The sequence below is a fragment of the Artibeus jamaicensis genome, unplaced genomic scaffold (assembly GCF_021234435.1).
Source record: "Artibeus jamaicensis isolate MK-2021 breed Jamaican fruit bat unplaced genomic scaffold, CSHL_Jam_final contig_465, whole genome shotgun sequence".
NCBI classification, from domain to species: domain Eukaryota; kingdom Metazoa; phylum Chordata; class Mammalia; order Chiroptera; family Phyllostomidae; genus Artibeus; species Artibeus jamaicensis.
This window is the reverse complement of record NW_026521843.1, coordinates 15,976,571-16,001,969: the sequence shown is the minus strand read 5'-3', so window position 1 is coordinate 16,001,969 and position 25,399 is coordinate 15,976,571. Positions and strand designations below refer to the sequence as shown.

The 25,399-nt window shown below is 41.6% G+C and overlaps 1 protein-coding gene and 3 non-coding genes across 4 annotated transcripts in view; all 4 read right to left on the bottom strand.

Moving 5' to 3' along the window:
- Nucleotides 1-846: 846 nt before the first annotated feature.
- WDR43 (WD repeat domain 43) overlaps nucleotides 847-25,399 on the bottom strand; it is a 32,069-nt gene continuing 7,516 nt past the window's right edge. The window contains exons 3-18 of the mRNA XM_053666877.1: nucleotides 24,592-24,713; nucleotides 22,943-23,063; nucleotides 22,047-22,186; nucleotides 20,410-20,512; nucleotides 19,630-19,694; nucleotides 17,274-17,445; nucleotides 15,667-15,753; nucleotides 14,695-14,826; nucleotides 13,180-13,311; nucleotides 9,744-9,830; nucleotides 8,878-8,909; nucleotides 7,820-7,883; nucleotides 5,562-5,675; nucleotides 4,797-4,866; nucleotides 2,557-2,603; nucleotides 847-2,458 (exon numbers count right to left, since the gene is read on the bottom strand). Coding sequence (XP_053522852.1) covers nucleotides 2,270-2,458; nucleotides 2,557-2,603; nucleotides 4,797-4,866; nucleotides 5,562-5,675; nucleotides 7,820-7,883; nucleotides 8,878-8,909; nucleotides 9,744-9,830; nucleotides 13,180-13,311; nucleotides 14,695-14,826; nucleotides 15,667-15,753; nucleotides 17,274-17,445; nucleotides 19,630-19,694; nucleotides 20,410-20,512; nucleotides 22,047-22,186; nucleotides 22,943-23,063; nucleotides 24,592-24,713 — 1,677 coding nt within the window. The 3' untranslated portion in view covers nucleotides 847-2,269. The remainder of the gene's footprint in view (nucleotides 2,459-2,556; nucleotides 2,604-4,796; nucleotides 4,867-5,561; nucleotides 5,676-7,819; nucleotides 7,884-8,877; nucleotides 8,910-9,743; nucleotides 9,831-13,179; nucleotides 13,312-14,694; nucleotides 14,827-15,666; nucleotides 15,754-17,273; nucleotides 17,446-19,629; nucleotides 19,695-20,409; nucleotides 20,513-22,046; nucleotides 22,187-22,942; nucleotides 23,064-24,591; nucleotides 24,714-25,399) is intronic.
- On the bottom strand, nucleotides 14,347-14,421 carry LOC119050459 (small nucleolar RNA SNORD53/SNORD92). The gene has a single exon (XR_005082746.1). It is a non-coding gene; the product is annotated as a small nucleolar RNA SNORD53/SNORD92 (small nucleolar RNA).
- LOC119050458 (small nucleolar RNA SNORD53/SNORD92) lies at nucleotides 15,162-15,239 on the bottom strand. The gene has a single exon (XR_005082745.1). It is a non-coding gene; the product is annotated as a small nucleolar RNA SNORD53/SNORD92 (small nucleolar RNA).
- On the bottom strand, nucleotides 22,477-22,561 carry LOC119050460 (small nucleolar RNA SNORD53/SNORD92). Its single transcript, XR_005082747.1, has one exon. It is a non-coding gene; the product is annotated as a small nucleolar RNA SNORD53/SNORD92 (small nucleolar RNA).

Genomic DNA, 25,399 nt, shown 5'->3' with positions numbered 1-25,399 from the left:
CCAGTGAGGCTTCCCACACCCCAAACCTGACGTCTCCACATTGACTCACATCAAACATCCTAAAGCACAGAGAACGTGTTTTTACACCTTCACCCCGGACACAACCACCTATTCAGTATGCTTGCCCAAGACAGTCACGCCAGAATCCAGTGAAGAAACAATCAGACAAACCCACACTGTAAGACATTCTTCGACACAGCTGAATTTATGCCGACTCGTGCACGCACATGCCACACACGGGAATGTTCCGGGTAAACCGAGCACTGACAGCCACACAGTGTGTGATCACGAAAGCTTGGTTTTTCAAAATCAGAAGTCGGAGAGAAGCACCAATCTCACAAGAGACGACACCATACCTACAACTCAGTCATCTAGATTAGGAGTGGAACGACGGTGGGATACTTTGTAACAAACCTAGTTTAACTCTGGACTAATCTGAAACAAAAAACAATTCTGGAACGACAGTGGGATACTTTGTAACAAACCTAGTTTAACTCTGGACTAATCTGAAACAAAAAACAATTCCTAAGCCATCACCGCAGCCCATCTTCAGGCAGTCAGGCGCCCGGGAGCCTGGCTCACAACCCGCCCGGCACGAGCACGTGTGCGCGCCAAGGCCCTGCCTGGGGCAGCAGGACCCAGCCAAGCAGGGCTGTGTCAACAAACGACCGTGTAGTTACAATACAGTTCTGAGTCCGCTGCTTCATCACAAATTGCAGGTTACACAACAAGCACTGAAAGCACTTACCTGTTATTGCTAGTGGAGCAGGACTGCTTTTACGTGTGTAACCTCTAACCACAAGCCCACACGTGTGGCCGTTTCTCCACATACATCACAAGACAAGCGATGGGTAAAGATGAATTATTTATTCACTTTACAAAGAGAATGGTATTAAATCCCCATAAACAGCTCCATTTATAGACAAATATAACTGTACATTTAAACAGCAGCTGGCTCAAACGCACTTCCCCAAGATGCTCACACAGCTCCAGCTCTATTAGTCGAACACAGAAATCTCTGTTCTGACAGTGATGGTTAAGAAGCCCCTCAGAGACCGCAGTTTTGGGTTTTACATATTCACAGGTGGGAAAAAGAAAACCATCTCCCCAGCCCTTCCTTAGGAGTTGAGTTTCCATCTGCACATTTCCTAGACAGCAATAAACAAATACTGGCTTGTTCTTTAAAAAAAAAATTACTGATAATTTGAAAATGCTTTTGTAACACACCAAAATACTTATTTATACATACATAAAAAAATCTTGAGTCGAATTTATTATTTTAAAGGTAAACAGACACCCTAACACTGCCAGAGTGGGTAATGAAAAGGAAGAAAAACATTAAATTACTGAATTATAAAAATATTTTCTTTGGAAAAAAAAACTCCAACAAGGTTATATCATTAATATCTAAAACCGAAGAGAAAAAAAATAAACAATTGTTCTTTGATCCATTAGTAATTTAAATAAAAATGAAAATATCTTCGAAAGCAGCTGTAACAGAAATTTTCAAAGTTGCAGGTAATGAGCACTTTTAAATCTAGACACTAATGATTCTTTACAGGTAACCTGCAGTCAAGAAAAATCCTTAATATGGCTAACTCTTTAGGTTTTCATTACCATAATTTTTTGTATTTTTAAAAAACATTTCGCGTGACAGCTTAAAAAACAAGTGGTCGTCTTCGGGAAGCACTCCAAGGACCCCTCTGACCCAGATCGGATCACCACACCTAACAGGCCCGCTGGGGGCACCGGCGATTTCATTTCCAGTTACAATCACTTCACTCATTTGTTTTTCACCTTCATACTTTATGAAAATGTACCAAATAAAAACCCTTTTTCACTAGTGCTGCTTCATCTGGGTTTGACGGAAGACACCCACCTGAGAGAAGAGCTGACCCCTTCACAAAGTCCAGTTCTCCAACCCCTATCTGGGAAATGTCTGTATCTTCACTGACATCAATTCTCGGTATGACCAAGTCACCCTAGGATATTACATTATAAAAATATACCATATATTGGACACTCATGTCAGTATATTGCAGAAAACGTGTCTATTTACTGTGTAAAGTTTATTAACATTCGAATGAACCTCGCTCTTATTTACACAGTTAAGTCCTGCTCGGGCAGCAAGGCGGCCGGGGAGCCATGGTCAGGAACTTGGAAACGCAGCGGTCCCTGGCCTCGGTCAGAAGACGGCGGTCCCCAGAGCTCAGCAGCACTGGGTGACTGAGCCAGAGTGTGCACGCCCCACTGGCTTGCTTTTCTGTCTTCACTCTTCTTCACTTTCATTTTCTGGATCTAAATCAGAATCTCCATTTAATTCCTTTTCACTTGCCACGTCTCTGTCCTCACCATTTTCATCATTTTCTTCTGAATCCTCATCTTCCTCTTCATTCTCTTCATCAACATCCTCATCCTTTTCACTTTCTTTCTCTTCCTCATCTTCATCCCAATTATCCTGGTAGAAATATTGAACAAGGAAAGCAGTCGTGAAGGCCTTGTTCTTACAGAGTAAAAGGCCTAAAAGATTTATGTGCCAGCAAACAAATTACTCACGTCAGAATCTTTATCTATTTCATCATCAGACTCCTCTTCAGAAGATTCTGTGAGAGAAAAACCCAGACTTAATTTTGTGATCAAAGCAGAGGGCAAAGCCCTGAAAACTATAAAGAATCAAATACCTGAATTTACTTTCAGAAATATAATGTTGAACTATGATCCATCTAAAAAATAACATTCATATTTTTATCAGCATAAACACATCGTATTATTCCATCAAGATTTCATTAAACAAGACCAAGTACCAAAACCCTAACAAAATCCCATCTTAAGAAACACAGTGGAACCCTGACCAGTGTGGCTCAGTTGGCTGGGCATCGTCCCGCAGAGCGGAAGGTTGCCAATTCATTCACAGTCAGGGCACATGCCTGGGTTTCAGGTTTGGTCCCTGGATGGGGTGCATATGAGGGGCGACCAATTGATGTTTTTCTCCCTCACTTTCTCCCTCCCTTTCCCCTCTAAAGGTTAAGTAAGTAAAATCTCTAAAAAAATGTTTAAAAAAACCAAACCCACACACATAAAGACAAAAAAGTGGAGACAATGGAGCCCCGCACTATGGGATGGGAACGCAGACTGGTGCAGCCACTGTGGAAAACAGCACGGAGGTTCCTCGAGAAATTCAAAATAGAACTGCCATGCGATCCAGCAACTCAACCTGAGTCCACAGGAAAGGGAAGCGGAGCCAGAACCTGCACCCCGTGTTCACGGCAGCAGCGCTCACGACAGCTAAGGCACAGGAACCACCGGTGTTCCTAACGAACGAACGACTAAGAAAGTGTGGCGCACACACACACACGCACGCAATGGACCAGCCATAAAAAAAGGAGAAAACAAAAGAAACCCTGCCATTTTCGACAACATGGATGAATCTGGAGGGCGCTACACTAACTGAAAGGGATATAATTCACAAAGGTTTCGTTTTGCTTTTCAGATGCATTTCTAGGTACTCCATAGTTTTGTTATTGTTGTTGCTGTTGTTTAAAGATTTTATTTATTTTTAGAAAGAGGGGAAGGGAGGAAGAAACCAAGGGAAAGAAACATCAATGTATGGTTGACTCTCACGTGGCCCCCACTGGGGACCCGACCCACAACCCAGGTGTGTGCTTTGACTGGGAATTGAACCAGCAACCCTTTGGTTCACAGTCCACACACTCAATCCACTGAGTTACACCAGCCAGGGCTAGGTACTCCCTAGTTTTATGATTGCTATGAATGAGATCTTTTTTCCAGATACATTCTCTGACTGTGACATACATTAGTAAACACATTATTGGGATGTAATAATGCTATAGATTCCATTTTTACCTATCTTGGTATCCAGCAAGCTTGATTACTGACATGTCTCTTTAATTATGGTGTATCTGGAGACTCTGCTGTACCTTCTATGTGGAGAGGATAATACCTGCAAAGCTCAGTGTTCTGGAATGTTTTTCTTTCACATAGTACTAGGTAGGCTTTCCAGATGTAATAAAAGGTACATTTGTATTACTCCCGACTTTCTGAAATTGCTTCTAAACTTTGATATAAAGGAAATTCCTTCAAATCCCTAGATTGCTTAAATTATCAAATAATGAGATACATTTGATTTTACTGAATCTGTTCTATTAAAACACATAGTGTTCCCTGTTCATCTAGTAATATGGCACTACGTTAGACTTCTCGATGCTACATCTTACAATCTTTAAATAAATTCTACTTGGTAATGACTTACTTATGCACTTCTATAATCAATTTGCTACTTAAGATATTTAAAGGTTCATCTAAAATGTTATTTTCTTCACACTTTGTCTGACTTAGAGTAACAAAATGCCTAAATTGTATACAGTAAAAACAACTTATTCCTTGAAAGACTGATAAAGTTCACACACAAAACCTCTGCATCTAGTATCTTATGAAAAAGTTTTGATTAAATCAATTTAATGCTGTTGGCTTATTCAAGGTTTCTAGTATTTTAAAGTTAATTTTGGCCATTGAGGTTTCCTAACAAATTACTCTACCATCAGGTTTTTTAACGTACTGGCATCAAGTTCAAGTTCAGTGCTCCACCTCCATCTCTTCCATGCCTAGTGCCCTTTTCCGTTACTGTTTCCATGTCTGGCCTGTTTTCGCCACAGGCTTGCTCGTTTTATTAGAGGAGTGTCGACCCGTGGTCTTACTCACAGTGACAGTTTTACAGAACAAGGTAACGGAATTGAGTCAATGTGAAAAACAATCTATCCTATACCCCCACGCTTTACCTTCTTCATACACCAATTTTGCCTTCTGTTCAGGACAAGGCATTTCTTTTGTTTTTTCTGAAGCTGTAACCTGAAAGATAATAAAATACAATTAGTTGTAGAGTGTAAGTTTACCTCCAGCATCATAACCCAACCTTCCCCAACAATAAACTCACCCTCAACCACCATAATGTAATGGATGAACTCAGTGTAACATGGACCGAACACAGAGCAAAAACAAGACTTAAGTACAGTAAGGAAAGGACTCGTACTCTGTACAAGTGGAAAACCTTTTAGCCCCAGCCGGTGTTGCTCAGCAGACTGAGTGTCAGTCGGGCTGCGAACCAAAGGGTCACTGGCTCAATTCCCAGTGAGAGCGCATGCCTGGGCTGCAGGCCCAGTCCCCGCCAGGGGGCATGTGAGAGGCAACCACTCATTCTTCTTTCTCTCCCTCTTCCTCCCTCCCTTCCTCTCTAAAATTAAATAAATAAAACCTAAAAAAATAAGTAAAGAAAGCCTTTTAAAAAGGTGATCAAAATGTCTTCCCGTGCCAGAATTATTTTAACTATTTAACTACCGTGTAACTGTTTGTTCACAGTACCACGATCATCCTAACTATTAACAACTGAAGCAAAGGAGAAACAGTGAGTGAAAGTTGAAATAGGCACAACCAAGTTTACTCACTGTCAAATATATTCCTTTCCCAGTTACACACTGGCTCGTGATTTAGCAGTTTCTTAGTGAGACAGGGAGCTTTCAATGCACCGGAGTCTTTAATTTACTCACTTGTGTGACGAGAAGGATAAGCTTTCCATGAAGGTGGGAGAGTTTCTGAAAAGTTTTAACTCTGCTCTCCATTAACTGGTATAGTGTCCCCAGCTGGGGTACCAGGTCAGGCAACTGCAGGGAAAAAAAATTGTTCGGCACCATTACGACCCGACACACACAGTGACTGCACAGACCCCGCTGGGCGCTGAGCCACTGCTCCGCAAGCCCTTTGCTGGCACTGCCGGTGGCGGTGGCCGCTTGTGACGCAGCCCAGCAACATCTCAGACTTTCAGAGGCTTCCAATGTCCTAACGGCAAAATATGACCCAGTTTAAAAAATAATAATGCAAGATCAGAAAGAGAAACTGCAAGGAAGGACAAAGAGTAGGGTGAGACTTCTTTGTACTCATCACACTATTTCAGAGACAGTCCATGTTTAAGGGAGACAGGAAATAAAAAACCACCCCCACCACATTCCTCAGCGCTAGAGGGGGTTCCCTAGAGGGGGTTCCCTCTGAAACGCACTCCCACGGTGCCCCACTACCTGCCGCAGCCACTAGGCCCCAGCAAGTTAGAGGCACCTTTTCACGGCCTCCAGAGGCCACCAGGAGGGAGTGACAGCGCACAAAGCTGGCCATACAGGATTTCAAACATACTGCAATTAATCCTCTGAATCACAAGAAATTAAAGCGGTTAATTTGGTCTCTCCAGAGCTACAGATGAAGGAACCCCACTCCTTACCCTTAAGTAGGCCCCTTGCCCTCCTATCTCTGACATTTTAGTGTAAATAAAAGTATTTCATTCGAGTGTTAAACCTTAAATGGCAAATATATACAAAAATAAAAATGAAGTTTAATGTAATTGCATTTCAATTCCCATCAACTCTTTTTATGTGTCCCTATTCAGACTGCAAGCTCCAGGAAGACCGGGACCAGAGACCCGCACCTCACCAAAGCGCCCGTGCCTAGACCGCCCTTGGTTAGAAAAGGCACGTAGCGGCGTCTACTCGTGAACTGAGGGAGAGGCAGGAGGAAAAGGCTCCTGGCTGAGAGAGAACTGCTGCGCGGTCAGTGATCTGGAGACCAAACGCGCTTTCTCTGCCTTTTGGATGTCACACAACTACTACTCCGTAGTTACACCTGAGGAGTTGATTCCAAAAGGAATTCTACTACAAGGCCTTCTAAGGCTCTCCGCACTTCTAAGCAGGTGATGTAGATTCCAAAACGAATGCTGTCTGTTTATCAGCCAGAGTCCCAAGACCTGGTGCTTCCAGTGATCACTGCAGCCCATCCCCACGCTGCTCGGCCGCTCTACTCATCTCTGCCTCTGATTTCAGCCCAAGAGTCCTGACAGCAGGGAAACTCTACATCCATCCTGTTTCTTGTTTCTTTCCCAGTTCGAACATTTTAAGCAGAATTCTCTATGGACACACGAAGAACAAACCGCTGGCTGCAAAGCAGCTTGCCCAGGAGTTTTTCCCTATTTCAAACTACTGAGGGCAGGAGGAGCCGGAGACAGAGGACCAGGGCCGTGGCCGGACAGGAGTTGGGAGAAATGGTGGTAAGTAAGGAAGTGCTATAGTTTAAGGAGCAACTGAAAATAAACTATCCACTATACCCTTCTAAAAAACCTACTGCAAAGTGACAAATAATCCAAGAAAAGAAAATTTCTTCTATCTTAAAATGTAACTGATTTGATGGCCCGGCAAAGAATGCAACTCATGTTCTGACATGTAATGTTTTTCCATGTGTGGCTGTAAGGTGCTGTGCTGCCTCCCCGCCATGTGCGCAGATTACGAAGCGCTGGGAGCAGCCCCAGCTAAAGGCCACGTGTTGAATGGGTAACTTAGGTCATCATAGTAACAAGCTACCTTTTATCTTCTTGGGACCAGGCAGGGCAGACATGGTAACAGACATACAAAACTCATAAAATCAGCTACATTTTTAAGAGAGAAGAGAAAAGATACATACAATTTAAAGATACTTTTCTGAGCAGGTTAAGGATATAGAAAACCATCTGAAGGCTAATATGTCAATATGTATCCACCTCCAAGCTCTCTATGAACACGTCCTTTTTAAATCCAGGAGACAAAAAGACCTATTTATAAGAAACAGCAATGGTGACACTAGGACACTGCACCTGGGGAGAAACAACACTCTCTAGAAGCAGCAGCCGGTGGCCGAAGGACAGAGGCAGAGAGGGTGGTTTTGGTAAGCCGTCAGATCAGGGTCCTTATCAAAGTCGAACTATTCAGCAACTGTAGTTGAAAAGACTTACTGTGGACAGGTACGAGGCATGAACTGTCAACACGCATTTCAGCCACTGGACCATTAAAACAGCACTGGAAGAAAGGGAAAATAATCCAAGTAAACTCGTGGACACTAATGCAAAATTAAATACACTGACTTACAAAGTCAGGAAAACTCAGGCAAAGGGAAGATCTACAAATTGTGCTCTGAGAAAATGCCTACAGCAAAGAAACCGCTGTGAATTTGATGGCTCTTACAGTCCTTCCTGACTTTTCAGATCTGTGTAATATACCAATCTCCAGGGAAGCTGGGGGAAGTAAGACGGACTAGGAAAGAGGACAAAATTCCCTCCCTTGAAAAGGACTGGAGAACAGACTCAGGCTCCAATTAAGTCACTGCTATCAGGGCCCTAACGGGACCCCAGTGACGCTGCATTTCATGTGCAGAACACCTGAGCCCATCCTCCACTCATCATGAGGCACAGACAGCAAGATCCCCGCGCGGACAGTAAAGACAAATGTAGAGCAAGATGTGTGAGCCAGGCCTAAATAATACATTCTCTAGCTTTTCTTTGTGGAGCGTATCAGGAAATAACTTAAGAGAGAAAAACTGCATATTACAGACACTGATAATACTATACTAAAGCTTAGGATCTCGGAAATATCAACTTTCTATTTAAACATTTAATCATCAGATTATTAACCAAAAAACCCCACAAAATTTATCCTTCTCTAACATACTGCCTTATGTTGCCTTGGCAGCTCCCAGAGGTCAGGCAAGTTCCACCAGTGACGATTTTACACCAAATCATTAAATAAGACTAATTCATTACATGAGCTGTTAATAAAACTAAAAACCCTACACAGGAGTTTTCTAACAGAAAAAAAAAAAAAAAAAAGATGTTAGGAATAAAGAATCTTTCAACTTAAAATGTGGGGAGAACAAAATCTGACACTTGAAAGTGCTTTTCAAGTCAGAACTCGGGGCTCCCTACTGCATCATTCCATGCCACCAGACGTCACTCTTTTTATCAATCACCTCTAAAATATTTACAAAAGCAAATTTTAGGTCACCTAAACAGCTTACCTATTAGGGTGTCCTTGCAATCTCTTCGTAAGCTGAGGGGGAGAAAAACAGAGTCAGCAACAGCTTTGGGGGAGAGCCCACTGCTTTGGACTCCGATACACGCAAACCCGCAGAAACAAAGGAACAGGATGCCATGTTAGGAAACCATCTCTCCTACACGTCCTGACTCGAAATGTTCAATCCATATAACTGAATCTGGAGACACATTCCTGCAAGGAGAATCATTACCCGACCTAACCTAGGCTAGGATTTATACGAATGAATGCCGAGAATGCGCAAGTCCACGGGAACAAAAGATAGGTTTGAGGATGCCAGAAACTAAGGGTGAGGGAGAAGCGGGAGTGAGCAATGAATTTATGATTTCTTGTCGGTGACAACTGTACAACCTGTGAATATACTAAAAAACACCAAACATATTTTTAAAGGATAAAGTTATGGGTTCTAAATTATATCTCAATTAAAAATACATAGAAAAGCCCTGGCTGGTGCAGCTCAGTGGATTGAGCGCGGGCCCGCAAACCAAAAGATTGTGGTTGGATACCCAGTCAGGGCATATGCCTGGGTTGCAGGCCAGTTCCTAGCAGGGGCCAATTCCCAGCAGGGGACAGAAGAGAAGCAACCATACATTGATATTTCTCTCCCTGTCTCCTTCCCTTCCCTTCTAAAGATAAATAAATAAATATTTTAAAAAATACATAGAAAAAATTGAGGTGAGACCAATACTGTTTGTTTGAGCAGATCTAGTATCTATCATCCCCGGTGAATACCCAGCTTGCCCACATACTGCAAAGCCACTTCTCCAAATACCGAATCTAGTCTTAAACCCCCAGCATTAGAGCCTTAAAAGGAACCGAGTGCTCAGTTACCTCTTGCAACAATGGAATAACAGCATGCAGGGGCATCCTTAACACAGTCCTCCTTATTAGGTTTGAATTCCTAGTTTGAAGCACTTTCTGTGAGAAAATAAAAGTAGAAACAGACTCAGAAGAACACGATAGAAAAATACAGTAAAATAATTTTAAAAGCTAAGCAATAAAATACCAACTTAATTTTAGCAAACAAAGGCTGGAGAAACTGAATGAATAATGCTATATTTTATGGCTACCAGAAAAGTCCACTCTTCAGCTATTGGGACATGTACTTCAATAAACAGGATTCTTCAGTACAAACTGGTAGTTACAAAATAGTCATGAGGATGTAAGTACAACATGAGGACTACAGCAGCCAAAGAACAGATGTGCAGGACACACGGACAGGGACCACTGTGTGGGGACTGCCTGAGGGGGTGGGGGTGTGACTGGGTCAAGGGGGAACAAAGGGGGATGATTTGGGACAACTGTAATAGCATAAACAATAAAATATAATTAAAAAAATAAAATAAACAGGTTTCTTCTCTACAAATTCTAAAATTTCTTCAACTTAATTTTTGTATACGAAACAGAAAAGAACACCTCTGAACATTTAAATACAGATGAAAAACTTTGGGAACTTTGGAAAAATTCCCAAACCTCCATTTTATGAATTAGAGATGTATCAACAGAAGAGTGAGCAAAACGTACTAAAATCACATGAAAAGCAACAAGCATTTTAAAATTAAGTGTCAACTTCTTCACAATGAGAAGATCATATAATGAGTGCTTTGAGGGTACCAATCAGAGAAACCCCGTCTCCACCACAGGGCAGAGAAAAGGAAATAGAACAGATTAGCCCTGAACCTGGTAGGTCTCCAAACTCCAGATGCCTCATCCCTAAGAGAGGGTGAGAAACAAGAGCTCTTCCAGGTCTCAAAATCCTGACTTCCCCCTTCCTCTTGAGTACTTTTAAATACTTATTTTTCCAACAGGGTCTGCTCCTAGAGGAACTTCCCCAGTGGCTGGCAAATGCTATTCGGTAGTGGTTGTTGCTATAAAGGTCACACTCAGGAACAAAACAGCACAAGTCCCAAAAGACAAGATACAGAATGTTATCATTTCAGAATTCCCTACGGACTTGATTTGCTAATATCTTGACATCAAACCCATCAAGTACTATTAAAAACTATCACTGGCATTAATTACACTGTTCCTTATGCAAAAGAAGTAAGACTTTTTATACAGTCACTGGGAAACTGAGAAATGGACTGTCCTGATTTAACAGTCCCACTTAACCTAGCATTTTCATTTTCAAATAATCAGAATACCAGATTCAAAGAATATGCTGATCAGAAAGAACTTCAACGATAATTCAGAAAGTGCCTGATGATACTAAACGTTTCTGAAGTCACCCCCTTATCATAAAGAGTCATCACAAAATTCTAATCATGTGCAAGTTATGGGGGACATTCTGTCTGAGTAGTCTACAAATTATTTTTCAAGATGCAGCACGTTTTCATGAAGGTCCTCAATTTTCACAGGCTGTTCACCCAACCAGCAGACTTCACTGTCCTGAGTGGCCAGCGAGGGTCACAGCACTGCACTCTCAAACTTGCGGCTGCACATCATACCAAAAGCTTGGTTAAAAAACCACCCAGAATGAAGGTCTGAGAAATAAGTTTGTGAAATCCTCTAGTGCTCTACATATAAAATGATCACAGAATTTGTTGTCCAAGGGATACCTCTGAGAAGGAAAGAAGTTACTATGAATAATTACAGCAAGGGAAGAGGTGGAAACCACATTGCCACAGGCAAATGAGAATATCATCCATGGCCCAGACACAAGTTATTCCAGACTGTGAGGCACGATAATTTTTAACAAGCTCTCAGACAATTCTTATACTCACTAAAGACAGAGGTTCTATGATAAGTTTTCACATTTAAAATAAGCAAACATGATGTCGTATGCAGATGATGTGTTAAGAGACATGTACACTTGAAACCTGAAAGGTTTTATTAACCAATGTCACCCCAACAAATTTCATTTGTAAAAAAATCTTCAAAAATAAGTAAAAATACATAACTTACCCCAAACCAAGTAAAATTATAAAATGGATACAGGAGTTAGTATTACTTTCTGCCAAGAATGTATCTAAAGAAACAACTCTACAAACCACAGCCACAACTAGCAAGGAGATAATTTTGACAGTGGCTTTTATGACTTCTTTTATGACTTTTACTGCATTATAACTGATGGGTAATAAACAGTGCACACTTAAAGTACACTATTTGGCCCTAGCTGGTGTGGCTCAGTGGATTGAGCCCTGGCCTGTAAACCGAATGGCCACTGGTTCAATTCCCAGTGAGAGCACATGCCTGGGTTGCGGGCCAGGTCCCCAGTTGGCGGACGTGTAAGAGGGCACCATGTATCTCTCACACATTGATGTTTCTCTCCCTCTCTTTCCCCCTCCTTTCCCCTCCCTCTAAAACAAAGTAAATAAATAAGACCTTTAAAAAATTGTAATAAAAGGGGAATTATTGGTGCTAGACCCTGTGTGATCACAAACTATTTTAAAAAGTAATTTTAACTTTTTAGACATGCTAAAAAGTTAGCTATCTCATTTTGCAAAATCACCTTAGGTAAATATAAGAAATTCCCATTTAAATAAAAACATAATAAAAAATAAACTACTCATCAGTTACATATTAAAGCCACATCTTTACTGAGTGGTACTGTAATATCACTGAGTCACTGAGAATAAATGCACTCAGGCACATAAATTGCCATAAGCTGATCAGGCAGTGCTAAAATACAATTTTTTACACTTAAATTTTTTCTGCAGACCACTGTCAAACTCTGAAATTTAAGAAGACTTAATTAAGTAACTTCATACAAGCAGTCACCAACTTACAATCACAGTAATCCTAAATGCCTCCCTTTATACAAAATTTCTAGTACTTTTACCTCTAAATACTTCATCATGTAACCCCCAACCCTCTTGAATTTTTCCCCAAACCTCCTACCCATTGCCAAGGTTCCACCTCACCGGCCCCTCTCACGGCCAGGGGGAAATAAGTTTCTGGAATCCAGAGTAAAAACTCAGGAACGCATTTTCCTACAGAAAAAAATATAAATTGTGATCTAGAATGCTGAGCATTATAATTCGGGCACACTATGTTTCATAAGGCTTTTGTGAACTGAAGCCTAAAAACCTAGTAACAATTCTGAACAATATTTCTATGAGAAAATGCATTCCAGGTTCAAAATAATTTCATACAATCCCTTTGTAGGTTAGTGACTGTCTGTATAATGCCACCAAATAATGCACATTTCACTAAACTTAGAAAATATTAATTCAAAATGGCTATGTAACATGACTATTCACTGTGTCAATCATTTCTAAGAAAAATTAACCATCTTAATTCATTTAAAAACTGCTATAATACTTACATTTAGCATTTCGAGATCATTGCTTTCTAAACCCTGGGCCAGAAGAACTGGAAAGCTATTTGTCTGTGGAAGGTCATCCTTCTCTTTCTTTGATTCTATGTCCAGTGCTCCCAGGCGCTCTTCAATGCTAACCTACAGAGGAGAGATGCCCTGTTAATGTCAGCCAGACAAGGCCTAAAGCAGTTCGGTCAAGTTACTCTGTATTAATGTCTCAGAAAACAAAAATCACTGACGGATTCACACCTCAGCCATGAAAAAATCTCGTTCCGAGACTCTCTTTACCAGAAAGCCCATGTTGGGGAGAATTATAATGTCTGCAATTCAAGTTTCCAGAGTCTAGTGAAAAAAAAAAACAAAAAAAACCACAACTGCTCAAGAAGCCAGAACTTAAAAATGTAACTCATAATGAAGATTCGAAAAAGGCTAAGGACCTGAAGACCTGTTTCACAGAAGATCCCGCCGACAACTGCCCCTTGCCATCCACCTGAGACCCGCAGAAGGAAACAGGCTCTACCAGAAGAGAATCGAGATAGGTATGTTTTTCCAAAACAGGTTTAAACTGTCTTCCTGTTCTTCTCTTTATCAATCAGTTCCAGATGGTGGTTTATTTCCTATGAGGCGCTACACTACAACCAAGTTACCTTAATAAGTATCTAAAATAAAGTGTAAAGAAGCACAAAGTATGCTCTACAAAACTGATCCCTTATAAAACCAGGTCTAACTAAATCAAAATACAATGTTCTAGGACTGCCCAAAGCAAAAAGAGATGCTTTGGTGACATCTCCAGTTTGGGTTATCTTAACATATACAAGGCAGGAGGAAGTTCAAGGGTTGGATCTAAGCCATCACTTAAAAAGAGCACGCTATTTTTAAATATAGATACCAAGTTATTGAGAAACAATTTTTATGAACAGAAATCCAGCATTCAACAAAGCCATTTAAATCAGGTAAAAAACATAACGATTTTCTCTGATGGTAAGCCACTTAAAGTGCTCGACTCCTTAGACAACAGCGGCACTGGTGAACGGAAGATGAGAATGAGGACTCCACACAGACAAGAACAGCAACCAGAGGAGGGTTTGGGGAGCTGGGAAAAAATGAGGCTTACAAACACTTCAAGCAGCTCTATTAATGATCACTTTTAAAGATCATTTAACCCAGCCGGGGGCGCTCAGACAGCCAAGAGAAGAGGCATCACTGGGACTCAGAACATGCGAAACCCAATGAACATCATCACAGCAAGTCCCAGCTTAATCTGGTTGTGTTATCCAGCCAACCTAACACCTGACCAAAACAGCTCTTCCTTTAGTTGGTAAGAGTGCCGCCTTCTTCATTAACAGTGGCTTTGTGAACAAGCCACTTACTTAGTGAGTCTTATACAAAGGCCACAATCTGGAATTTCAGAACCTACATGCTGGGATGACAGAGGGCAATGGCAGCAATCCAAGTTTCTGAAGTTTCAATTCCCAAGGAATCACACATTCAAACTCATAAATGATCAAGTGATTGTAATACCTCATTCTCCCCTAATTTTCTCTTGCTCTCTACTTCCTTGGTTTGTGCAGGAACGGGCTTGATGGCTGCGTGATGGCCAGGTACCCCAGGGACCAGAACTTTTGCTTCAGAATTCATCACTGGTGTTCTCACCTGTTGACCAGGAATAGCAAGGGGGTGACAGGAAATTATGCCTTCATCACCAAGGAGAAAACCAACAGCTTTTAAAAGGTTTTTCTACTATACAGAAAACTTAATATAACTTAACATGATACGAGTTGAAGATAACTTTTAACTGAATATTGACAAGTAAGTTTTTAACTTATAGTCTGAAAGGTCATAGTTTTAAAAGCATTCACAACCTCCTAAGGATAAAAACTAGAAAAAAACAAAACCTACAGGTTACACAGGCACACGCCGACTGGAAAATGTTAAAGAGTAAAGCTGTGCGTCCTACAATCACCGCCAGTCATCAATCTTTGCCAGAAATGCTCAGACAGCCAAGAGAAAGGTGTCATCTCTGAAACTCAGCCAGAAGCGAAACCACGTGGATGTCATCACAGCATGTGCTGGCTTTCCTCTCCTCATCCACCCACCACTCGGGAACCCACAGGCAGATGCCACCGTGCATTCAAAACAAAGCCTCGTGGCAATGCTCTTATGTACAGTGTTAAACTCCAGCCTCACCACGGTTTTAGGTCTTACTCCACCCTGAAAAAGAGCATTCCTCTCAACAAAGTTATGCTCCTTTAAGTATTGAGACTGAAAAAATTTTTTTGTAAATTCAATACTGATGTTTACTCAATGCTCATGCATGGGGGGCAGGAAGAACCAAATCCAAAGTCTTCAACTCCTAGTCATCTATCCACTCACTGGACAAACCAGAGCACAGAAATGAATACTTAGAGGACATTAAAGATCCTAAACATAACGTTACGTAACAATTCGATCCACCCAAATCTTTTTCTCAACTTCTTTGTGTTACACACTCACCTTTGTGACGGCTGTTTCTACTTTTGGGGCCCAGCAGTTTGAAATATCTCTTACCAAACACATATGAGATTCTTTGGAATTTAAAGCCTGGAAATTTTAAAGGGGACAGGGGGAGAGTGTGTCAAACGCAATCGGCAGTAAGAACACAAACGCCTACTGGTACATTATTATACAAACACAGGAGGGTGTGAAAGGCACCCCCACGGAGCCGCAGGCGCTCAGGCTGAGAGCACTGAGGACGTGGGCAACCCCAACAACGAGCACGTTCACGTTCCTCGGTCACGAACTGCTCTCATTTTTCACGCATGCAGTTTTAAAAGGTCACCAGATTTTTCAAACATGACGGACTTAAAAAAAATCAGTTCATCACCCTGGCAAAGAACTACTCTGGGCTGAAACAGAAGGGCTCTGCCCCAAATTCCCCACTGTTAACCTTTCCCTGAGCACGTCGGAGAAGGCACTGCTGATGGACACGGCGCGCTGAGCGGCTCTCTGGACATGGCGCTAAATGGCGAGAAGTCAAGCGCAGCGCAGTCCAGACGCCCCCATAAACCTGTAAGGTTGCATACACTTCTCTACACCCACACAGTCAATCAGTGTCTGGAAGGACACAAAACCGGCGGGACGCAGTGGCTGCATCCGGAAAGGGTGCTCAGCAGGCAGGGTCCACTCAGGGCAAGATGACATATTTATAACCTAACAACTTTCTCTTTTTTATCAAGCCAAATCCATGTATTAATTAAATATTTTGAAACTTTTAATGTTTATTGGTTTGAAAGAGAGAGAAACACTGACTGGTTGCCTCCCAACTGCACCCCAACCAGGGATAGAACCTGCAACCTAGGTGAGTGCCCTGACTGGGACCTGAACCCCCTGAACTCCCAACCTTTGGGTGTACAAGACAAAGATCCAACCGAGTCACACTGGGCTTTAAAAACCATTTTTAAATAAACTCAACAAGAGCTTTCACAGGCAGGTCTCTCTGTAGAGGGCCTTACTGAATCGATACATTATAAATGCAAAGCTCAAGAAATCTCCTACTGGACACGCTCATAACTCACCCAAAGTCTCTGAAGAAACTACTGTCATCAAAAGAAGTCAAATCACTGTACCGCCCATTTCATTTCCGCTTAGAAAATTCAATGGGTGCTATCACTAAGAGCTCTTTCATTACGGTTTACCTTTCAGGTAGCTGGGCAAAATTCACCCGCAACCGTGCAGATGAACAGTTTCATCCTAATAGCAGCCACTAGGTACGTGTAGCTACGTGTGGGTGCTGAACACTTTAAAACATGGCTAGTTCAGACTGCCATGTGCATGTAAATGAAAAACATACACCAGGTACAGTTCTCAGTACACCTAACAGAGAAGCAGGAATCAAACATCTCAAAGAGCGTTTTACACTGACCAAGTATTTACGTATTTTGTATATGCTGGTTTAAGTATACATATAGTTCTCACAAATTAAAACAAACCACCCAGTGAAAGGTTCTTCAGGGAAAATATGTGACTTCCAATAAGCAGATCAATGCTTATTCTTTTCCATAAAATCATTCTTTCCCACAGATGTGTCGATACTGCTTTACTCCAAAGCAGCGTCTACGTACCACTCGCTCAATGGTGGGCTGAAACCAACTGCCATATACAAGCAACAAGGACATTTTGTCTGAACAGAAACCGGCTGCTAGAACGGGGATGGGTTTTGGTGTTGATTTCTTGCCTTTCCCAGGTGTTGATATCTGAATTGTGCAGTTTGAAGTCAAAGGCTTTTTGCAGTATCTAGAAGCAAATAATAATAATAATAATAAATAGCTAAATTAGAATATTTAAAATAGCATCTAATAGTAATTATTTGAAGTTGGCACACAATATGACCCTCCGCTGGCCTTCACACTACCACCAGGGGTGACCAGGGTCCCCATGGACCCTGGACTTCATCTGTCCCCCACCCCCGCCAACACTCAAGATCTCACCACCAGAAACTCCCTTCGCCCCACCTGCCCTTCTCTCCCACTCTGTCCACTCCCACAGGAGGCCCCGCACTCCCAAGAGCTCTCCCACCACCCCGAGCTTCAGTCCCAACTGGCTCCATACATGCCCGAGTCGGTCCCAACTCTAATTGTTCCCAACCACTACAAGGCTCACCATGCAACAGAGTTCCAGAAGCAAAATTATCAGCAATATATAATCGACAAAATTACATCCTCTGTGTCCTAAAAGCGCTCTTCACCTTGCTGTGCGATGGCTCACTGCGGCAGCTCTCTCAAGTTGTAGCTGTTTGCCCCACGACACCCTTTGTGCCAGGGATCCAGCACATCATTTAACATGGTTCTTGTGCTTTTAATTCTTAGACAGTCTCTCTCCCTCCTTCATCTTTCAAACCTTTGAAACTTGTCACCAGATACCAGCCGCCCCCCTCTCCGGCAACCTCTGGGCCGCTCCCCCACATTTCTTAAAAAACTTTAGTGGCTCACTATCATTCTTTCCAACACTCCTCCGAGGAATTCCTTTCTGGGTAGTTTCCACATCCAGTATGCAAGTCGATGATCCTTCCTACACCCTGCCCTCTTGGTTCCTTAACCTTCTACCTCCAACAACTGTGTCCCTCACTGTATCTCAGCCACTTGCTGCTCACACCACAGAATCTTATGTACACCTTCCATACTCTCAATGGGAAGCACCCACTATCTATCTTGCCAATTCACCCTTCCTAGTACTTAGACTCTGAAGCCATCTCTACCCAGGATTTTTGGCCTCTGCTTTGGCTTTTACCCCTCTGGAGACATGAGACAGCATGACTTAAATTTAATGTCTTAAAACTTAGGTCAAACCCCAACCATCCTCTGTATAAAATCCACCAACGGTTTACTATTGCCTAAGGAGAAATGCCCAAACCCTCACCATGGCCCACCAACTTCAGGGCCCTCAATTACACGCAGGGTACTCTATGTACATGCAACTATGTGAATAAAAGCATCATGTTATTACCAGTTACTGCCAGAGAGTGGAACGCCATAGAGGGAGGCTTGGATTTTTAATTGTCTACGCATCCTGAATGCTTGAAAATATGTTTATGTTGTTTCCACAAACAGTTTACACTTAAATAAATTACTACACTAGGATTGTAAAAGAAATGGTTATCTATCAACAGACAACAAAAAGCTGAAACTGTGTCAGTTTAACATAGGCATGCACATGACGGAGTCTCAGACCATGTTTATAGTGTACAGCACAGGTTGGCAAACTCTCTATGAAGAACCAGGCAGTAAGTATTTTAGTTTTGGGGGCCACATATGGTCTCCTTTAGGTTTGGCCTCCAGCCCACCCTTTGCTGACCTTGATCTAGGACTACCATACTTCCCACCAGCAACACCCTCTCTGTCCACAGCAACACTGGCACCGCCAGGCTGCACGGATCCACGTGTGTGACAAGGGGGAGCACTATCCGCTTAGAAACTGAACCTTCACCAAAAGTTCACACGCAAAACTCTACAACTAAACCACTTTCTTTCAAAATTTATCGCTAGAACTACCAACATTTACTAAACTTGCATCATAAACAGTCATCCTCCTAACCTGAAATATGAAAAAATAACCCGAAAGCCAAAAACTTAAGTTCTTAGGGGGGATAAAGAATTAAGGATGCTTTCAAAACAATCTAACTGAAAATGCAAAGAATACAGAGGTGAGAGTAGAAGGTCACAAGTCAGGGAAGGAAAATAAATTTCTGACTTAAAAGAGCTCTTACCCAGCTCTGGCTGGTGTAGCTCAGTGGATTGAGCACAGGCCTGCGAACCAAAGGGTCGCAGTCAGATTACCAGTCAGGGCACATGCCTGGGTTGTGGGCCAGGTCCCCAGTAGGGGGCACACGAGAGGCAACCACACATTAATGATTCTCTCCCTCTTTCTCTTACCCCTCCCCCCGCTAAAAATAAATAAAGTTTTTAAAAAAAGAGTTCTTACCCATTTAATATGTGTTCAAAAAGATGAACTTGACCATCTCTGCAAACAACAGCTAACTTGACAGGCTAAAAACAAAAACGTAACTGATTACTCTAATAGGTCAATCTATTCTAATGAAAATTACTTTTACATAGTTATGAAACTTCAACTCTCCTCCCCACTCCTTCACTGTTTTTAAGTCATTTTACTGTTCAGGCACAGTCGTCTGCACTCACTCCCCACCACAGCCCCCACCCCAGCCCTTCCCACCTCCCTCCCGATTCCACCCCCTTCAGTTTTGTCCATGTGTCCTTTACAGTTGTTCCTGAAAATCCTTCCCACTCCTTTAAATGACCAAAAAAAAAAGTTAGAAACAGCAAGGATGTACAGTTGTTGCATCTAAAAACAATTACTGTCTTCAAAGTAATAATTCAAGTTGTTGTCAAGCTTATAAATAAGGACTTTTAGGCCAAGAAGATAATACAGGCAAGGAGAACGCAGCCTGGAAGTTAGATGAGAGAGGTCACTACCAAGGGCACAGGCTGGCAACAGGGAACTGGTGGGCCCCACATGTAAGACAGCTGGGACTGCGGAAAATGCCACTGCACCCTGGTCCCCTCCCCTCAGGAGAGCTGACCCCAGTGACCTAATGGTTACTTCAAACAGTCTAAGAGGACTTTTGTTTTACTTCCTTCTTCCCCCACAATGTTCCCTATCTCTTAAATCTTTAAATCATCAAACCCAAATTTTAAAAATATGAGTGAAATCCAAAAACAAATTCTCAACCATTGACCCATTTACCTCTTCTTTGTTTTCTGATAAGGTCAAGTCAATGTAGACAGGCTCATCGGTAACCGTGAAAGACATCACCGCATTCTTTTCTTTGTTTTCTGACCGGACCTGCCTAGATAACAAAACCAGTAATTAGACGGTAAAACAGATTTAAGAAAAGAAAGCAAACCCCTAAAAGGAGTCACAGCACCAGGTTCTCAATAATTTTTCACCGTCTGAAAGCTAGTAAGGTGACAAAGGATCAAAATAATGAAGAACTTGTATCCCTACCACTATAACGCGGCTGCGTGTTTCTGGCAGATTACACAAGAGCAACATTCTCTATTTTCTCCATTCATCTGTACCTCTATGTGATGGCTGCCAACATCATGCCGCCTGGATTTTTGTAGCTTGATGAGTTGTGAAATCAGGCAATACTAGTTCTCCAACATTCCCCTTCTCTTTCAAAGCCTTTTGGCTACCTATGCCTTTGCATTTCCACAGGCACTTTAAAATCAGATTGTCAGTCTCCACAAGAGCCTACTGGAATTTGGACTGAGTTTGCACTAAATCTACAGGCTAATCTGAGAACTAACATCATAGCGATATTGAGAAAAAAGAGTCCAGACACACACATTTCTTAAAACAGTAGAAATCACTTTTTCTTTTAGAGAATAAACTTTGTAGCCAGAGACCCCTAGGTCTAGGGAGCCAAAGAGGTGAAGCATTTAGGACTGGAGCACCTTAGTAATGTCGGAAGACTCTGGTGGCAGATTCCAGCTTTTTGGCATTAATTATTTCTTATGTAAGTGTTAAACCCTCTAGAACTAAAAGAAATCATCCCAATAGCCATTCCTCAAGTAGCAGACACAGACAAGAAAACCACTGTAATCTGACTGAAGAGACACAATTAGGAGCCCCAGTTTGGCTGGTGGCTGGAGGGTCCACAGCGGCCCTGTGAATCTCCCCCCACACGACTACTTTAAGAAATAAGTATTTTGATGAGTCCCCTTATATCTGAGCATTATTTGGAATAAATTCATAGTAACTTTATATGGTCAAGAGAATGCCCAAGTAATTGATTACTAGGATGAGAGACTACTTTTACTTTTTAAATCTCTACTTATTTTGCCCAGGAACAGCAGGTTTTAAAAAAGTTAACTTCACCACCAGATGTCATAAAATCCAATAAATTTCCTAGATTTCTTAAATTTAGAAACTTTTTTATTATCCTTTAATACAAAATTAATTTTTACTTTTACAGATTTTATTTACTTAATTTTAGAGAGGGAAAGGGAGGGAGAAAAAGAAGTAGAGAAACATGAATCAGTCGCCTCTCACACACCCCCCAACTGGGGACCTAGCTCACAACCCATGCATGTGCCCTAACCAGGAATCTACAGTTTTTTTGTTTTAATTGCCCAATCATAAAAATATTCAGCCCATTACATCTCTAAACACACATGGCAGTAGTCCTATTATGCAATGCTCTCACATTTTTCTGATACAGATCTAAGGCAGGCTCAATTCTTCATTAGAAGTCAAGATAAATCTAACATTACATACAATACAACAAGTCTCATATTCATCATTTATATTAACCATGTATAAGCCATGACAGAGTCTTTCAAGACAAAGTTATCTTCCAAATCCAAAAGAATACATACCAGACATTAAGTAACCGGTCATGTACTGCTCCAGATAAAAAATAAAGACCTGTAATCCCATCAAAGGGTTGGCTGTCCTTAGGAGGTCTGACAGTAGTGAACATGAGTGACGACACCGGCGTTGCATGCCCCGTGAAGTGCTAAAAAAAAGTTACATCACACTTAGGAGCGGATGGATACAAAACAGTAAGAGCCCGTATGTACCATGAGACATGTATCGTGAGTCTGAAATCAGAGCTCCAGACTGAAGGTCACAAATTCTAAACAACCAAGGTTACTGTGGTATATTATTCTTGCTTCTTAAAACCCCATCAGAAAATAATGAAAATGAAGATTTTCTTTTTAAATGACTGTACCCCACAATCTGTCTTTCTTCCATTTTTGAGTTAAAGATTCACTTTAATTCCATCCATTTTTATCAGGTGATAGGGTGCTCAGACACAGCCAAGGAATTGTAGGTCTTCATTTTACTCTCAGTGAGTCGAAACCACAATTTTAAGGCATCATCACAGCACCAAAAATTCAAGAACCCCTGAGTGCACTCAAATCTAGTATTAAATCTCCACAGTTAAATACTGTAAGCGGTCCAAATGCTGAATGCAAGCTAGAAGTCAAAATCACTAACATCACTGCATAGTAAAGGGTTTTTCATTCCAATTCCACTTATTTAGTCTATTCATTTCTCCAGTGCATGTGAAGTGGACATGCATAATCTATTTAATACTAAACACCAACAAACCAGATTTAGAGGCTTTTATCTGTTAATTCTACTCTTCAATATGCTTAAAAATAAACAATCTGTATTCTTGAAACAATATTCAAGGGCTCAGATCCCTGTATTTCTCCACGCTTACTCTAGATGACCATTACGCTTACAACTAATTTGATTCACTCACTCTGTAGACTTCTTTGGTCTCCAAAACCCATAGTTTGATTGTTCGACCAGCTGAAAGCAGCATCTTCCCATCTGGGCTGATACACAGGGAACTGACGCTGCTGTTGTCGCCTTTCCATTTGCTACATTGGGAAGAGAAACAGAAATATGGGAATAGGGAGAAAACTCTATTCAGAGCAAAAACATAGCAAAAGTATGTAAGGTTCTATACCCAACTGCATTTCCTACAAGCTTGTCTCAGGTAACTAGTCTACCACTGAGGCAAAGCCGCCCTGACAGAACCCCTTGAGGGGTTCTCAAGAGGAGATGCAACATCTGGACCAACGTCCCCCAACCGTCTGGCACCAGGGACCAGTTTTGTGGAAGGCAATTTTTCCACGGACAGCTAACGATCCATGGTCCAGGGTTGGGGACCCCTGATCTAAACAGTGAGTACTAAAGAAAGATTTTTAAACAGCAGAGAGGATGAACATAGTACAAGAAGAACGAAGAACACAAATTTCCAGGATAAATGGCCCCTCAAATGCCAATATAACTCAATGATTAAAGAAAAAAACCTCGGGGTATTTTGGAGGACTAAGGACAACTAACACTGACAGCTATAAAACCAATGAACCTGTGCTTCAAAATCCTGAGGGAAAATTACTTCCAACCTAAAATTATATATCCTTGAATTATAAATCAACTGTGAGACTCGAATAAAGACTCTGGTGGACAAGTAAAATCTCAGTAAATTTACCATCCATGCATCCTTTCTGAGAAAGCTACCAATTTGTATGCTTCACCAAAAAGAGCAAACCAACAATGAAAAATGGAATTTAGGAAACAGGATACACCTCACAAAAGAACTTTCAAGATGATGGAGAAAGGAAATCCCAGGTCAACTGCTTGTTCGGCAGACCCTGAAAGAAGGCAGCAGTCCTCCAAGAAATAAATGTAACTGGAGGAAGCCTCCAAGAAACAGTAAAACCGACCTGTCTAAAACTAACTGTGAACTATACTGCTACAGGAGTGAGATGGAAATGACAGGCATGTACAAAACTAAGCAAATGAACAGTTAAGTCCTTTGAACTAACTCTTCCCCGTATATTTTAGCAATCGCTGACATCACTTCTCCCCAAAGCATTACTTTGGTTACTTTATTTCTAAGACACTGCCCTTCACTGGCTCTCTCCTGCCTACCAGATAGTTGTCTGTGGTTTCTATCTATGGCACTTAAGGTTACTAGACTCTTAAGATACTTGCCCCATACCGTCTATCATCATAATGCCCTGGTACATTCCTGCTCGACATCACTCAGGTCAAAGTGAATCTTTCACTTCATGTTCTACTAGCCTTTGCCATTTCCTCACCCTCTTCTATCCAAAGAAACCCCTTCTCCTCCACCAGGCCTTCCAACACCGCCGGACTCACCAGGCCAGTAATCACATGCTACCCTATGACATCACTTGTGCCATTATCTTTTGTGCCAGTATTTACCTTTATGTGTCAAAATCTTACAAGAGTTAAAAGTTTCTTGAAAACAGTCCACATAGCCCAATTAGTGTCCACATGCCCCACCCTTGACAATTGATCTGTCAAATTCTAATGCATTTCCAAACAGGAACCAAGTCACCCCTCCAACACCACAGAACCATCAACACTACTCACCACTTCACTTTGCACGTCTGTGTATTCCACTCCACAATATGTTTATCATCTGAACAACTATACAAACAGCCATTGTCTTGATGCCACTGTATGCAATTGACTTTGTTGTCGTGTCCACCATTCTATACATTAAAAAAATACATATTTTTTTAAAAAAACTTCGACCAACATAATACGTACCCTGGAATTATCACTAAACATTTAACTCTAACGCTAGGCTTTAACCTAGTTAAAAACAAAAGAAAACCTACATCTATCCATTTCTACCATTAAACATGAGATAAATCAGCTTTAATTTCATCAAATATTAACTTCTCCTCCTCTGCTGGAAGAACATACTTCTACATGCTAAGCTGGAGGATACTGCTCCTAAATGCTACTTGCTTTTCACAGGAACACCAGCACAACACATGATTAATACTTCATGTCCAGTGGCAGAAAGTTTGTGACACTTGAATGAACTAGTGAAGTCAAAGCCTGAAGAGTTTAAAGTCAACATTCAAGATAAAAATCACGCTGTTACAAGTATCATTGCAAATCTTTTTTTTTTTTTTTTTAAGATTTTACTTTTAAAGAGAGGGAAGAGGAGGGAGGAAGAGGAGAAAAACGATGTGTGCACATCGATCAGCTGCCTTGCTTGTCCCAACTGGGAACCTGGCCCGCAACCCAGGCATGTACCCCGACCAGGAGTCAAACCAGTGACCTTTCCATTCACAAGCTGATGCTCAATCCACTGAGCCATATCAGCAGCCATGGCAAAATCTTTTTTTTTCAGGTGCCAAAAATCTCTCTCAATAAAGAAATCTGT